Source organism: Berkeleyomyces rouxiae, assembly GCF_048999995.1.
Source record: "Berkeleyomyces rouxiae strain 22BRR77 chromosome Unknown BrBRR77_ptg000001l, whole genome shotgun sequence".
NCBI lineage: Eukaryota > Fungi > Ascomycota > Sordariomycetes > Microascales > Ceratocystidaceae > Berkeleyomyces > Berkeleyomyces rouxiae.
In genome coordinates this window covers 968,952-984,082 of record NW_027396491.1, presented here as the reverse complement: position 1 = coordinate 984,082, position 15,131 = coordinate 968,952, and the positions used below count along the sequence as shown (strand labels likewise).

The 15,131-nt window shown below is 54.1% G+C and overlaps 7 protein-coding genes across 7 annotated transcripts; 4 read left to right on the top strand and 3 right to left on the bottom strand.

The window, feature by feature from the left end:
* Nucleotides 1-2,112: 2,112 nt before the first annotated feature.
* BROUX77_000313 (uncharacterized protein) lies at nucleotides 2,113-3,174 on the top strand (the record flags this gene model as incomplete). Its single annotated transcript, XM_073747745.1, has 3 exons — nucleotides 2,113-2,246; nucleotides 2,400-2,903; nucleotides 3,048-3,174. The coding sequence occupies 3 exons, from the start codon at nucleotides 2,113-2,115 to the stop codon at nucleotides 3,172-3,174; spliced, it is 765 nt and encodes a 254-aa protein (XP_073608550.1).
* A 259-nt stretch (nucleotides 3,175-3,433) lies between these two features.
* Nucleotides 3,434-4,784, bottom strand: BROUX77_000312 (uncharacterized protein; the record flags this gene model as incomplete). The annotated part of the gene is made up of 2 exons (XM_073747734.1): nucleotides 3,434-4,415; nucleotides 4,495-4,784. 2 exons carry the CDS (start codon nucleotides 4,782-4,784, stop codon nucleotides 3,434-3,436), a joined length of 1,272 nt encoding a protein of 423 aa, XP_073608549.1.
* Nucleotides 4,785-5,703: 919 nt separating this feature from the next.
* BROUX77_000311 (uncharacterized protein) lies at nucleotides 5,704-6,095 on the top strand (the record flags this gene model as incomplete). The annotated part of the gene is made up of 2 exons (XM_073747723.1): nucleotides 5,704-5,884; nucleotides 5,980-6,095. 2 exons carry the CDS (start codon nucleotides 5,704-5,706, stop codon nucleotides 6,093-6,095), a joined length of 297 nt encoding a protein of 98 aa, XP_073608548.1.
* A 381-nt stretch (nucleotides 6,096-6,476) lies between these two features.
* On the bottom strand, nucleotides 6,477-7,936 carry BROUX77_000310 (uncharacterized protein; the record flags this gene model as incomplete). Its single annotated transcript, XM_073747712.1, has 5 exons — nucleotides 6,477-6,618; nucleotides 6,682-6,765; nucleotides 6,827-7,170; nucleotides 7,245-7,364; nucleotides 7,445-7,936. The coding sequence occupies 5 exons, from the start codon at nucleotides 7,934-7,936 to the stop codon at nucleotides 6,477-6,479; spliced, it is 1,182 nt and encodes a 393-aa protein (XP_073608547.1).
* A 992-nt stretch (nucleotides 7,937-8,928) lies between these two features.
* On the top strand, nucleotides 8,929-10,319 carry BROUX77_000309 (uncharacterized protein; the record flags this gene model as incomplete). Its single annotated transcript, XM_073747700.1, has 2 exons — nucleotides 8,929-9,070; nucleotides 9,136-10,319. The coding sequence occupies 2 exons, from the start codon at nucleotides 8,929-8,931 to the stop codon at nucleotides 10,317-10,319; spliced, it is 1,326 nt and encodes a 441-aa protein (XP_073608546.1).
* A 360-nt stretch (nucleotides 10,320-10,679) lies between these two features.
* BROUX77_000308 (uncharacterized protein) lies at nucleotides 10,680-11,697 on the bottom strand (the record flags this gene model as incomplete). The annotated part of the gene is made up of 3 exons (XM_073747689.1): nucleotides 10,680-11,345; nucleotides 11,432-11,524; nucleotides 11,671-11,697. 3 exons carry the CDS (start codon nucleotides 11,695-11,697, stop codon nucleotides 10,680-10,682), a joined length of 786 nt encoding a protein of 261 aa, XP_073608545.1.
* Nucleotides 11,698-12,104: 407 nt separating this feature from the next.
* Nucleotides 12,105-14,603, top strand: BROUX77_000307 (uncharacterized protein; the record flags this gene model as incomplete). Its single annotated transcript, XM_073747678.1, has 1 exon — nucleotides 12,105-14,603. One exon carries the CDS (start codon nucleotides 12,105-12,107, stop codon nucleotides 14,601-14,603), a length of 2,499 nt encoding a protein of 832 aa, XP_073608544.1.
* Nucleotides 14,604-15,131: the final 528 nt, after the last annotated feature.

The following is a 15,131-nucleotide window of genomic DNA, read 5'->3' as shown; positions in this document are numbered from 1 at the left end:
CTGCTGTTCGTGTTGTGCCGTCATGTTCCATTCTCCACTCCCCAAGCCACGCCCTCGTCCACGCCCCCCTTTTTGACCCAGTTGTTTTCTCGGTTTGTCTTCTTGTTGGCTATATGCTTCTTGATCCTGGTCCGAGCCAGACAATCTGGGCGAGCTTGCCCTGCCCTGCCCTGCCCTGGTCTTGCTGAGTGTGCTGTGTAGTGATATGAGACGAGAGAACGCTGCCCCCTGTTACCGCCTCTTGTGTCCCATTCCAATCTGGGCTTTGTTTACTTTTAGTTAGCTAGCCAGACGCGCTGCTGACACGGTTTTGCATCGCATCGCGCAGATATTCATTGGCATTGACTCTGATCGTTGAACGGTGAAATTGCATCTTCTGTGAGGGAAAAACGCACAAGATTGGCAAAAGCATTGGCCGCGTTTATTGCCCTGGAGATTCAAACGTGACCTCCTCAGTACCATCAACGGACAAGGTAAACAAAATAGAACAGCCGGGTCAAAGCCGTGGTCTTTTCCATTGGCTGCCAAGCCGTGGCCAGGGTTTCAACAGCCTTTGGCGTCCTTCTGAGCCCTGCCAATTTACTTTGCGGACTAGTCATCACAAAGCCCCCCATCCCCGGTCATGGAGTTTGTTGTCATCAGTCCAAGTGACCGCTCCCTATGGCCTCTTTTGCATTCCTGGACGAGGTCAAGTGTTCAGGCGTTCAGGTGGTGAATACAACGCCTCCAACTGCAGCCCAGGCGAGTCGGTGTATGGACTTGGGAAATGTGCATCCTTGGATAAGTGCCCGTACATAGAAGCCGCCGTGCCCATTCTCATCCAGCTTCCTACACGCTTGTTTGCATTAGCGGCGTCGGGGCACGGTAACGTGAGATGAGCCGCCCAGCTAGCCACCAAGAACCCCAGGAAAATAGCACCAGGCCATGTTGCTTCTGCTTCAGTTGTTCTCCCTTCAGTGGCCTGACAGCAGCTGCGTCTCTCGTCTATTATTGTCGGCCTGAACCTGAACCAAGGTCTGTGCATAGCCTTATGTCAAAGTTGTACATGCACAACTACAACTGACTACTTACTTGGTACAATTATTCATACAACTTGGTGGTGCTATACCCTTAGCCTCTATATCATAGTGTATCCTGCACCGCTCCACCGACCACCCACTATCGCTATACCCAGTTCCTCCCTCTTCCTTCGTCAGGCTCGTATTCCCGCGTCTACTTCCTCTCCGTTAATAACTCGTATCTCCCCATCTTATAACGTAACCAGCTGCCCAAGCCAAAAACCACGAAAACGCGACTTGATGGCTTCAAGATCCACCAGCCTTTGTTCGGCTATTTGAAGATTAGGGTGGCAAATCTCCGTAGCTTGTCGCTGCTCTTGCGTTCTTGGCTCTGTTGTCACTCGCCTCTTGGGCTGTTTTTGATGTGTTGCAGATCACCAGGGGGTTCTGGGTCTTGGGCCTTCAGGCCTAGAGGCCATATCATACCAAGTTGATACAAGGACGGGTTGACAGCATCTCTGCTTACACCACCGCACAAACAATAAGGAGAGTCAGCCAGGTCAGCACTAGTCAGCATGATGTCCCTCGGAGTGGCGTTGCTGCTGTTGGGTTCCTGAGTTGCTGATCCCAGCTAATTGTTTAACAAACTGTGCTACCTTCATGACGCGAGCCATGTTAATGAGCTGGTCGGTCATTGCATCACATGGCAATTCATGCCCGCTCACTCATTTCACCACGGCCGAAAATCCCAATTACCATCTTTCAGCCCCTACATCTAGCGACAAGCCATAGAAATTTCCCTCTCCTGTTGAGCAGGATTGTGTTTTAGGTTTCCCCACGATTTGAACAAATCCCTTGACCAGGACGCGAGATCCATGTCGGTTGCACAATTATCACAATTCCGTAGGGTTATGTGAATAAATAGGGTTACACACATGTCTTCCGACTTGTGGGGCTGCCCCTCTGACGTGCTTTCTGTATGTATTCATACAAGTCGCACAAGACTCTTATACATGATTAGTTACATAAAAATCATAACTTCAAAATTTCTCCTCCCACATACCAAAAAAGGTCTCAATCAGTGCTACGTCTGGACGATAATCACACATACACAATGAGCGACCCAGAAGCCCTTGTCCGTTCCGAGAACCCCGATCACCCGGCGAATCTCATCCCCGCTCTGTGCGCCAAGTTCTGGACCTTGGGCTGGGTCACCGGCACTGGCGGTGGCTGCTCTATTCGCGACGAGTAAGAAGAATGCGCCTTTATACATCCACGCACCCATGTCTTGGAGAGTGTCTCCCTTGCAGTCTCTGCCTCACAGCATGGTGTCCGGGCTTCTACCCGTAACATTGACTCTGCCTCAGCTTGCCGACCCCCGCTGACCTCATTCATTGCTAGCGACCATGTCTACATTGCGCCGTCGGGCGTGCAAAAGGAGCTGATGAAGCCCAACGACATCTACGTGCTGTCGCTGTCGCAGACGCTCGCGTCGGCCAACCGCGTGTACCTGCGCTCGCCGGCCGCCTACAAGCCGTCGCAGTGCACGCCGCTGTTCCTGGCCGCCTTCACGAAGCGCCGCGCCGGCTGCTGCATCCACACGCACTCGCACTGGGCTGTCCTGGTGACGCTGATTCTTGAGCAGCGCGGCGAGACTGTCTTTGAGATCAACAACATTGAACAGATCAAGGGCTTTGGTCGCGGCTTCGAAAAGTCGGGAAACCTGGGATATCATGATACCCTGCGCATCCCCATCATCGAAAACACGGCCCACGAAGAGGACCTGACCGAGTTCCTGGAGGAGGCCATGGACAAGTACCCGGATACCTATGCTGTGCTTGTCCGCCGCCACGGCGTCTACGTCTGGGGTGACAACGTCCACAAGGCCAAGACCCAGTGCGAAAGGTGAGTTCCCGAATCTTCGAGCTTTGTCTCACGTCTCCCCCTCTACCTTTTCTTTCACCTCCCCCCTCCTCTCCTGTCCAGATGTATCCCTTAGAAGCCCCCTTTCTTCAACCCATACTAACGTAACATCTCTGCCATGTTTAGTTTGGACTACTTGTTCCAGGTTGCCGTTGAGATGAAGCAGCTTGGCATCCCTTGGATCAGCAACATCCCAAAGGTCAAGACCCGCCGCGAGCGCGAGGCCGAGGCTGCTGCCGAAGCGGCCACTTAGACTGCCGACCAAGGGCGCAAACTGGCTACTCCATACCGGCAACGCCAGCATGGAAATCCAATTAAAAACGAATGCATGACTGTAGCATATAGAAGATCATCTAGATAAAAAATTACTCGGAGGCGTGAGGGAGGGGAGTTCATCGGCAAAATGGGGGTTGTTTATGCAATGCGGATTCTTTTTTTGTTTTCATCTTGACATGTGACAATGTAACTCTAGGCAGCGTCTTCAGAATTATACAGAAACTGACATGCGTGATTCAAAGCTCATCCTTGTTCCCTTTGAGAACGGGCTCATCTGACGGAGCGTCGACCTCGATTTCAGCATCAACTCTCTGCTTGCCTGTCTCTTCAACCACCTCGACTGTTTTAGGGCCAGTCCCATCTTCGTTCAAGACCTGGCCCTTGTCTATCCGTACCTCCACTTCATCGTGGCCGTCTATAATCTTTCCAATTTGGTCACTTACTCTCAGATTTTCAGACTCAATCGCTTCTCCATCTGCTCCTACCTCTAGTTTCCGCGTCTCTGCCACCACCGAGACCGTAGGCAAATCCTCACTCGGAAGGCCCTCAACGGCCACCTTTTCTGCCTCTCGCACATTCGCGCTTTCAGGAGCCATCCCTTGCTGGCTAGCCGGGATGACCGCCTTGCCGACCATCCAGCCGGTGCCAAAGACCAGTCTGAGTGGTAGCCACAGCAGCCACCACGCAGGGCCGTACAGAAAGCGCCTAAAGATGAGCCACGCCAGCGTGCTCAGCAGCATGTAAAACGACGTCTGCAGATACCACGTGTCGCTCTTTTGTGAGCGTAGCAGCGTGCCCAAAAGGTCCTTGGACGACGCAAGCATGCCCTCAAGCGAGCCGTACGACTCGTTGAGCTGTGCCAGAGCCTGCGACGACTCCACCAACGTCTGGTGCGCATACTCGCTGCGTGCCAGCTCAGCGGCAATCATGTCGTGCGTACGGCGCAGCGCCAACGTCACATCGGAGCTGGCGCCGACCATCTGCTGGTCTTCGTCTGAGAGCGCCGTATGCTTTTTCTGCAGTAGAGATGATGACTTCTTGTCGGTCCGGCCGTGGAGACTGCCTTTGTGCTGGTGGTCTTCGGAGGTGTCAGCCTGTGATGATGTTGCCGACACGGGCTGTGAGTATGCAGCTATGAGCAATTGGCGCTCGCGTCGTTGGGCATCGGCGAGGCTTTTCCGCGCCGAGAGCTGGGCATGTCGGAATGCGATACGGCAACTGGGAGTGTCGGGTTTCTTTGTTAGCATGCAAGTTACTTGGATGGTGAAGCTATAGAACTTGTACACTTTCTACATACCCGGAAAGCTCCTTGAGAAGCATCTCAACACCATCTTTTAAGCGTGACTTGCTGGCTGCTGGCAAATCCTCCACCTCTTCGCTCAGAATCTCTAGCTCGTCCTCTTCCTCACGAAGTATTTGGCTGATTTCAGCGCTGAGCTCGCCGCTGACACTGTTTTCCTCGCTGACGTTGAGCGGAACGGACCCTGGTTCGAACTTGAGTCTGGATAATCGGTCGATGAGCTCCCGTAGCTGTGCAGAGGCGTCTTGCAGAGCGACCACGCGTTCCTGGAGGCCGTCAGTAGACATGATTGGCGGAGGGGGGAGAGGAGAGCTTTGCAGTCGAGATTCCCTTCGTAGCCTAGTCAAGAAATATATTCGTCTAATATGAACAAAAGAAAAGGAAATGCAGTGGGTTTCATTAGGTAGATTAAAGCTTTTGCATGTGCGTCGCAAGCTAACAAATAAAGCGAATGAGAGCTCTCATTTTGACACGGCCAGCGGCCTGTGACGACATTCTGCTGCGTTGGCCAATACAGAGGAGTGACTAAGCACGACACGGTGTCAATTACTGGCTGCACGGTTCTGGTCATCATGGCAGCGATTTCAATGTGAGCTTGAAGAAGAGCAGCATGAAATTTGGCTAGTAGGAAACATCACAAGAAATATGCCAATAAATAGCCTTTGGCGCATCTAAACATAGTCATGTATTTCATTTGGTTGTTGTGATGCTGGGCCTCATGAAAGTGCGCCTGTGAGATGTCCAGTTAAGCTCAAGATATCTAGACCAGCTGTATCTTCGCACACCGTATCGACTTTGACGTGCACTACAACCGCAGCTTCAAAGTGCTCCGTCGCCGCTAGACAGAACCCAATTGCTATCTAGAAAGCCAAATCCAAGGTCCCAACGCCGCTTGTCTACATGTAGTTTTACCGTTCTTCGTCCTGTGCCCAGCCAAGTGCGTCCTTTGGTATTTGGACTGTATGTACATCTGTATAGCCCCACTTTACACCTCCCCAAGATTTCTCTTCACGACGACCGGCCGTTTTGTACCACCACCCACCGACCGCCGCCCACCCAACCCGCTCGCCCAACCAGCTGCCCACCGCCACTTCTCTTATCCGCCTTGCTCTCCTCGCACTGGAACCCTAGTTGTTCTCCGTTTGCACACACAAACACACCTACCGGCCCTCTCTCCCTGGACCAGCACAAGCACACAAGCACACCATGATCACCAAGTTTATGATCGAGATCACCTCGCGGGTTAACCCGTTCAGCACCACGTCGCGCGCTGCCCGGCTGTTCCTGTCGCAGATCCCGCCAAATGCGCGTGCAGAGGGCCTCGTAATCAAGAGCACCGTCCTGCCCCAGGGCTCGACCGAAAAGCCGCTGCTGCAGGTCAAGTTCAGTATGAGCGCCCTGTTTTTTCTTGCTACTTCCTTTTCTTCTTCTCATGTGCCACGCCTGATTGTTTGCTAACGTTACCTTTGTTTGCTTGTTTAGAGGACGGCAAGATCATGGACCTCGACTGTGTGTCAACCAACATCAAGGGCCTGACCGAGGAGGTGGATCGCCACTCTAGAGCACTGCAGAAGAAGGCTGATATCCAGGATGCCTAAGCACCGCATAGGCCTGGTTTCTTTTTTCTTCACACACTTATACCCCCTACACAATTGAAGACCCTCTACACAATTCTATTGACAGAGTAAGGGTTCTTTCTGTGTGGCGTGTCTTGGAGCACTACACATCTGCTTTTACGACCATCCTGTACATTAGCAACAACTACTGCCTCCGAGAATCGTGTAAGCTCGGGGCCAGATAACACATGAATGGCGACCAACGGCATTCCATAGGCGTTTTCCCTTCTTTAAAAAACAACTGATCACATAATTTCACTGGCAACAAGGCTGCGTGTAGTTTGTGTTTATTCATGACTGAATCCAATGAGGTAACTTTATTCAAAACGTCATTGCATTTTCAAAAGCTTAAAGTTGCGGCATTTACGCAGAGGCACCGCTGATGAAGAACCACTTGTCGATCGAGGGGTCGATCTTGGCGGGAAGAAGCTCCTGGTGAGCGGGGATGGCAGGGGTCTCGGCGGCAGTGATGTTGCCGGGAGTACCAGAAACGGTGAGGTTGGTGCTAGAGATAGACATGGCATGTTAGTGACAGTCAACCGACTTGTGCTTCGCGGAGCAAACTTACGTCAGAACACCGGGCTGCTGAACCTTGCCCTGGACCAGGCGCTCCCAGGCCTCGTTGCACTCATGGACAACATCCATGGCATAGCTGCAAGTTTTCTGTTAGTAAAGATGTTTACGCAGTGGGGCAAGTTTAAACAGTGACTTACGCTTTGTTCTTGCACTCGCCGGTGAAAGCGAACGAGTTCTCGGGCTTGCCATCGGGAATCTTGTAGATACGGAACCACTCGTTGGTGGCACGCAGAAGGCCGGGCAGGTGGCGCTCGACATCCTCGACGTCGTTCAGCTTGGCAGCCAGGGGGTCGTTGATGTCAATGACAATGACCTTCCAGTCGGTCTCGTCCTCATCCAGCAGGGCCATGACACCCAGGACCTTGACCTGCTTGACCTGACCCGTGTAGCCAACTAGCTCACCAATCTCGCAGACGTCAAGCGGGTCGTTGTCACCCTTGGCCTTGGTCTCGGGGTGGGCGACAGTGGGGTCCTCCCAGGTCTGTATGAAGGGGCAATGGTCAGTACACACGGACATGGAGCTGGAGATGGCTAATTGGCTGAGATGAAGCGTACCTGGGGGAAGGCACCGTAGTTCCACAGGTAACCCTTGTGGGGGAAGCAGTTGCGGACGAATCTCAGCTTGCCCTTCTTGATGTCCTGCTTGATGGGGTTGAGGGCCTCGTCCTTGGAGATCTACATGGCGAAGAGAAGAGTAGAGTGTTAGCAGACAGAGCCGGACAAAAGAGAAGGGCTATCATTGGGGATACACGCACCTCCTGCTTGGCGTTGGTCCAGCGGGGGATCTCAACGACCATGTTCAGAATGGTCTTCTCGGCATTGGCGTACAGAGGGATATCGTGGAAGGGCGACACGATCTGGTTGTCCTTCTTGATGTAGACGCGGTGCTCCAGGGTGTTGGCAGCACCGACCTTGTGGATGGAGTAAGGAGAAGCCATTTCGGCGGGCGTCAGGTGACGATGTGGGTGAGTGGGAGAAGGTGGAGAGGTAGAAGGGGAAAGTTTGAGGGGACCAGAGGACGAAAGATGACCTGCGATCTGATGGACACGAGGGAAAGAAGAAGGGAAAGAGGAGGAAGAAAACAGAGGGGCGCCATTAGTAGTCTCGGCTTGCGCCAAAGGAGGGGGAGGGGCTTCTGTGGCCTCTGCCTCTAGAGCAGCTGCTGCAGGGCGGCCACTGGCAGCAAAGGAGGGGCCATTGCTCCATTCTGGAGCTGGAGCTCTATGGCGTGCGTTGTAGTGGCTCATTCTTATTCGATGGTGGTGAGAGGTGTGGAGTGCTCGGAAAAATGGGGCACTGTGTTGCGACTGTGCCTGTGCCTGTGCCTGTGCCTGGAAGTTTAGTGGTTGCGCTGGCCGTTGATTAGAGAGAGTGATTTGGGAGAGTCGCCCAGTGAGTGGTAGCGTCCGAGACTGGCAAAGCGACAATGATCCTGGGACGGAGCCGAGCGCGCGGCCTTTGAGCATTGTGCATAGTCTGGAAGAGAACAAAGGGAGAGAAGGGGAACGCCAGCCCAGCGCTATTATACAGCCGATGGGTGTTGTGCTGCAGATCAGGGCCGCCAGGCTTTTAGCCACTGAAGAGCCGCTGGAAAAAAGACCACACGAGAAAAACCGGCACCTATTCCTAGCCGATCCTCAGGCATCGACCCAGTCCAGCAAATCTTCGTGCGAGGAGGCCCTTTACCCCACCGGGGCTACCATGTGACAGCTCGCACCGTGTGGGGCCGGGCCGTGAGACAGCTGACGGCAGCTGTGGTGCCGCGGCAGAGAGACGGGTTTGTTTGTTTGGTCCTGGGCTGGTGCTTTGTGTAACAGCCTGGGCTGTCTCTCTGTATGCCTGTTGGTTAAATATATTGGCACTACATCTGAATTGCCGCATGTCTCTATCGGAGCTCCGAACTGCAGTCTCAAATCGATGGGCCTGAAGATATCAATTATGCCAAGATTATTTGGATATCACCATCACAGACCGGCGGTATTTGGATAAAGAGCAACTCTCGGGTCTCTCATCTGCATACCTCTACCCACCCTAACCCTATAATTTCTTATCGATAAACTGCGGCCCCGCCGCCATAACCCAGCGGAAAAAAAAAGTTGGCCTAGTATTCCCACATCCTTGGACACACGCAGCATCCTACTATAAGCGGCACATCTTATCCACTGTCGCAGCATGTGAACATTGCCCCAAAACTCTGTTGGGTGTCTGCGATATGCTCTTGGGATTTATACGTAGGCTCATGGCGACCGAAGTCAAACACGTTCCCATCCCCCCCCGCGGGGTCGACTACCGCGGCAAGCTGGTGCTTGCGCCCATGGTGCGCTCGGGTGAGCTGCCATCGCGGCTGATGGCGCTCCACTACGGCGCTGACCTTGTGTGGAGTGAGTCTTCTTGTTCGAGTGTTAAAGAATGCGGTATGCCTGCTAACACATGCTCTCCTTTGCAGGCCCTGAAACTGTCGACCGTGCCATGATTGGCACAACCCGCATTGTCAACGAACGAACCGGTACCATAGACTTTGTGCGCAAACCATCCAACTCCGCCAGAGATAAACCCGCTGGCACTGAAGTCAAGGATAGCATTATATTTCGCCTTCACCCCGAACGCGAGGGCAAAAAGCTCATCTTCCAAGTTGGCACGTCCGACCCTGAGCGGGCTGTGGAGGCTGCCCGTCTGGTGGCGCCTGATGTAGCCGGGATTGATGTAAATGCCGGCTGCCCCAAGCCTTTCAGCACATCGGGCGGCATGGGTGCGGCCCTTCTCAAAACACCCGAAAAACTTGCTTCGATCCTGGAGGCGCTTGTCAAGAACATCACTCCCGAGTTTGGGATTGGAATCAGCGTAAAGATCCGTCTGCTTGACGACCCTAAGAACACAGAGGCTTTGGTTCGCCGACTGTGTGCTACGGGCATCACTGGCTTGACTATTCATTGCCGCACAACACCTATGAGACCCCGCCAACCAGCTATCCGCGCCCAGCTCAGCATGATTCGCAGTGTGTGCCACGAAGCCGGCGTCGCCTGCCTTGTCAACGGCGACGTCCTGAACCGCGATCAGATGGCAGGGCTAGTTGAGGAGTTTGGCGTTGATGGCGCTATGATTGCGCGCGCAGCCGAAGAGAATCCCAGCTGCTTCCGCACTGAGGCTGATGGCGGCCTGGCCCACTGGAGCGAGACCTCCCGCACATATTTGCGCATGTCCCTTGAGGTTGACAACAAGTTTACCAACACAAAGTATCTGCTGGCCCAGATGGTGCCGGGAAAGGAACACGAGGCTTACTCTGGACTCATCCGTGCCCGGAACTACGTACAACTGGTCGATGCCTTTGGCTACAGTGAGCTGCGCGCCGACGCCGAAGACTTGGATTCCCACCTAGGCCTCAGCGAACGCGAGGTTGGAAAAATTGACAGACATCGCATGGAAGTGATTGGCAAGATGAACAGCCGCGCCCAGACTACAAGCACTGCTACAGCAGCAGCGGCAGCGGGCAAGTCTTCTGAAGTGCGCAAAGAAGAGCGCAAGAAGAAGAGCGCCCTCAGTGAGAGAGGTGTCTCATCGGCGGCATCAGCTAGAGATAACAAGGCGTCAGCTGCCGCAGCTACCAGTGAAGCTGCTCCGCTGCCGCTTTAATGGTTGTCATGGCGTTGGGTTTAGGGTAGTTATCATGTTAATGGTGTGTTTGCGGTTCATGTCACCGGTATTTACACGATAGTATTTGGTCACAATCGTCTCTTCCAAATTAAGTCTCGCTTTCTTTATTCCTAACATTAGCTTGGGTTACAGGATCTTGGGACTGTTGCTGCATGTTTGCTGGATATAAGAAAATAAAACATCCGCAAGTAGTCTCTATGGAATAATAAACAAGCGGTGGCTATAGTACAGTACACAGGGGTCTTTTGAAGTCTTTTTTGACTTGGACTCTTGTTCTTTCAACTCCAAAACTCCCATCTCCCTTCTCAGATAGGATTCGCAAGGTCAAAGAAACCACCCTTATTTGCCCTGCTTCACCCAGCCCTCAACAGACTCCCGGACATTAGTCACTGTGTCGTCGACGTACTGCAGACCAACCTGCTTGTGAACCTTGGCGAACTGGATTCCACGCTGGATGCCCTCACGAATCTGGATATGGCCCTCAGCCACAGAAGGGAAGCGCTGCTCGTACTTCCACGCTAGGTCGCCGATATTGCGTGACGTCACGGGAAGGAAGGCCCACGACGCGCCAATACCTAGGGCCAGAGGCGTCAGGGTACGTAGGACAATGTTGCGGTTACGGGCCACAATGCTACCGGACATGGCGGCGACCAGCACGTAGACAGCACCAGGCAGAATCTTCTCGCCAGTCTCCTTGGCGGGAGCCAGCGACGCAATGGTGCCAGTGAAGGACTGTTCCAATGAAAAGGCCTTGGCCATGGCGTTGTTGACGGCATCTTCGGCGCCGACGACGTAGCTGTGCAGCACCAGGCGGGCCTTGCCAATCTGCACCGCCAGTCTGTCGGTGGGTGTCGGGCCACGGGCGGGTCTGTTGGCGCGCTTGGTCTCGGAAGGCGTCGCGGAGGAGAAGAACGCCTTGGCCGGCGCGGCGGGAGCAGCAGCGGCAGGCTTGGGGGCGGCGGCGGTGGTGGAAGAGGCGTCGTCATAGATGGGCTTACGGGAAGACTGAGCAGAGGCAAAAAAGACAATGCCGGGGATTAGCTGGGGCCTGTGTCGTGAGGTGGTTGCAGTTCCGGGCACATGGTACACACCACTAGTTCTTGGGACGCCTCGGCGTAGGCCACCTCGGGGCGCAGAGCAAAGCCGGCGAGCAGGGTAGAGGCTGCCAGCGGCGCCATAGCACTCTATAGACCGAAAGAAAGACACATAGGTTAGCATTGATCAGTAATAGTAGACGTACGACCGGCAACGACGTCATAATCGGCCACTGAAAAGCGGACGGGCTCCAGCATCGGGGCCGGAAGTGAAGCTCGAGTGGTAGTTTTCTTACCTGCCACAAAAGGACTCGGGCAGCCATTGTCAGTAAGGCACGTGATGACGGGTGCAGCAGAAATTAGGAGAGACGAGGCGGCGGTGGAGATTCAATTCGCAAAGTTTTGAAGCGTTAGAGTCAACGAGTCACGGGCAAAATAGTCCAGGGCGGCCGAAGGAGACTTCTCACTTCTGGTGATGGACGCATGGATCTGAGGTTCGGATTCGGGGACGAGGCGGCTAAATAACGGCTAAACCATTTTCGCGGCTTGGTTTTCGACGTTTGGCGAGAGAGGAAAGAGCAAAGCTGAAATAAGTGGGCCGCTGGCGAACAACGGCGAAAGAGGCAGGAGCGCCTCTCGCCGCCAACGGACATCCACCGGTGCGTTTTCTTCAGCGGCGTTTTTTTCTTTTTGTCAATAAGCCCGGATTTTCTTGTAGCCGCCCAAAGAAATGATTAAGTCCCGGTTCTCTAGCGTCGGCGCTGCTTCTCGCCGGTGGGTGTGCTCGCAGTGTTCTCACAGGCAGCGGCCGGTCGTTGCGCCGGCCCGAGACTCCCCGTCGGGCACTTTTTCCCGGGCTGCATCAACGGCAGTCCTCCGGGACGCAGTGTCTCGGAAGCCCGAACCGGCTCCAGTCCTGGCGGCAGTGCCCCGCAGGTCGCTTTCTACCGCCTCTCCAGCTCCGGCGACTCCTGCCGACGCCTCAGTTTCGGGTGCCCACGACGATTCCTTGCTCCGCGAGGTATTCGATACCAGCGCCTCTTTGCTCAGAAGTTCGCTGGCTAGCTGGACGCGCAAAAGCGCTGGTCTATTCAAGAACCGCTTCTTGACAAGCCCGCAGGGCTTCCTCTCCTACTCACAGCGAAACATCAGGCGCGCCCAGGCGCTGGTCGCCAAGATTCTAGCACTTGATAGTGTCGAGGGCTACACGGGCATTGTCCGTGATTTGGACCGATTGAGCGACCTTTTGTGCAGAGTGTTGGACCTGTGCGACTTTGTGCGCGTCACACATCCCGATGCCAGCATCCAAGCCGCTGCTACTGATGCCTGGGCTATGGCATACCAATATATGAACCAGCTCAACACTACGCGTGGCATTCACGAACAGCTCTCCGCGGCTTTGGACATGCCCGAGGTGACATCCAAGTGGTCTCATGAAGAAAAAATGGTGGCGGAAATTCTCAAGAGCGACTTCATGAAGTCCGGCATCCATCTGCCGAAAAAGCAACGCCAGCGGTTCGTCGACATTTCACAGAATATTAGCGAATGGGGTAGTCGATTTGTGTCCGAAGCTCGCCCTGCAATCTCGGCCCTGACTCTCCCCTCATCACGCTTCATGGGCCTCCATCCACGCATTGCCGCGGACCTGACTGTAAACGGGCAGCTGCATCTGCCACTAATGAGCGCTGAATCGGCGGCTGCCATGCGCAGCGTGCGTGACAGCGATGTGCGCAAGTCTATTTACATTGCCAGTCGCACTGCTTCAGCTAGCACCATTAGCAGTCTCGAAAACATGCTTCGCCAGCGCGCCGAACTGGCTACTCTTTCTGGGTTTCAGAGCTATGCCCATCATGCCCTCAAGGACAGAATGATGGCAAAGACTCCATCCGAGGTGATGAAGTTCTTGTCTGTGCTCCAACAACACAATGCGCCAATGATCGAAAATGAGGTATCCATTCTTCGTGCGCGCAAGCGTCAGCTGGTCAACGACGATTCGGCTGAGCTCAACGCTTGGGACAAAGACTTTTGCATTGATAGCATCCGCTCTGATATGCGTAGCAAGACCAAGCATGACGACCAGCTTTCGGCCTACTTTTCTGTTGGCACTGTGATGCAGGGCATGTCGCGCCTCTTTACCCGCCTGTACGGAATTCGTCTGGTGCCAGCCGAGTCTGAGCCCGGCGAGACATGGCATCCGGATGTACGCCGGCTGGATGTTATTGACGACGCTGGAAACCAGATCGCTGTTCTCTACTGCGATCTTTTCTTCCGGCCTGGAAAATCGCCCAACCCAGCACACTACACGGTCCGGTGCTCCCGCGAGATTCTGCCGCAAGAGATTGACGACATGGCACGGGAGATGCAGGGCTCTGGGTACAACAACGACTTGCCCACTTTTGATACAGCAGAGCAAGCCGCAAACGATGGCATGGCCTCGGCAGCCCAGAATGGCACTATCAAGCAGCTTCCCACGATTGCACTGATCTGCGACTTTCCCAAGAGTTCCTCTGGTCGCAACCAGCCGGCCTTTTTAACCTTTTACCAGGTAGAGACACTCTTCCACGAGATGGGCCATGCTATCCACTCCATTCTCGCGCGCACATCTTTCCAGAATGTTGCAGGTACTCGTTGCGCCACTGACTTTGCCGAGTTGCCGTCGACCTTGATGGAGCACTTTGCCGCCGACTCGACTGTGCTCGGCCTCTTTGCTCGACACTGGCAGACAGACGCCCCGCTGCCGTATGAGATGGTCATCGACAAGATTCGTCTCATGAAGCGGTTCGAGGGTCTTGACACCGAGCACCAGCTGATCCTTGCCATGCTGGACCAGGTGTACCACTCGTCGGCAGCCTCAGACCCTGGCTTCGACTCGACGCGCATCTTCCACGAGCTGGAGAACAAATACTCGGTCGGCCCGGCCGACCCGCCGTCGACTTGCTGGCAGGGCTTCTTCGGCCACCTATTTGGATACGGCGCTACATACTACAGTTATCTGTTTGACCGCGTGCTGGCTGAGCGCGTGTGGCGAAAGGTCTTTGACGCAGGCGAGAACGGCTCTGCCATCAGCCGCGAGAACGGCGAGCGGCTGAAGGAGAATCTGCTGAAGTGGGGAGGCAGCCGCGACCCGTGGCACTGTGTGGCGGATACGCTCCGGGATGAGCGTCTTCGCGACGGAGGCGAAGAGGCCATGGCGATAGTAGGCAGCTGGGGCATCAAGGATGACCACTGATGGAAACTAGAACTTGAGGAGAGTGTACGACTAGGCGTTGGATTAGAGTGTAAAACACATGTACAAGCACAAATTTGGAACCTCACGATGTTCACAGCACACAAAGCATGAATAATAACTATGTCTACTTTTTTCATTATCCACCAACGCCTTAAAGCCCTGAAACTAAAGACTATGAGAACGGAAGCCCACGAAATGCAGATATGGAAACGAATGGGGACCCATGACACATAAACTGAAGAAGAAAGGAAAGAAAGAAAAGAAAAAAAAGCAAAGAGCAAAGACTAATCCCTTGTCGAACGAAGCGGGAAGAATGCAGAAGGCTTAAAAGAAAGAAATAATAAAAGAATAATGAAAATAATCCCTCAGTAACCACCGCCGGTGGCCGGAGCAGACGGCGACTGCCAGCCCACCGCCGCCCCAACCACACTCGCTTTTATTTTTTATTTTTGTTTTGTTTTCAGAGGGGTTCCCTGGCGTACCGAGACGCCAGAGACTTGCCCCGAGAAGAGCCGCACAGGTGAAGAA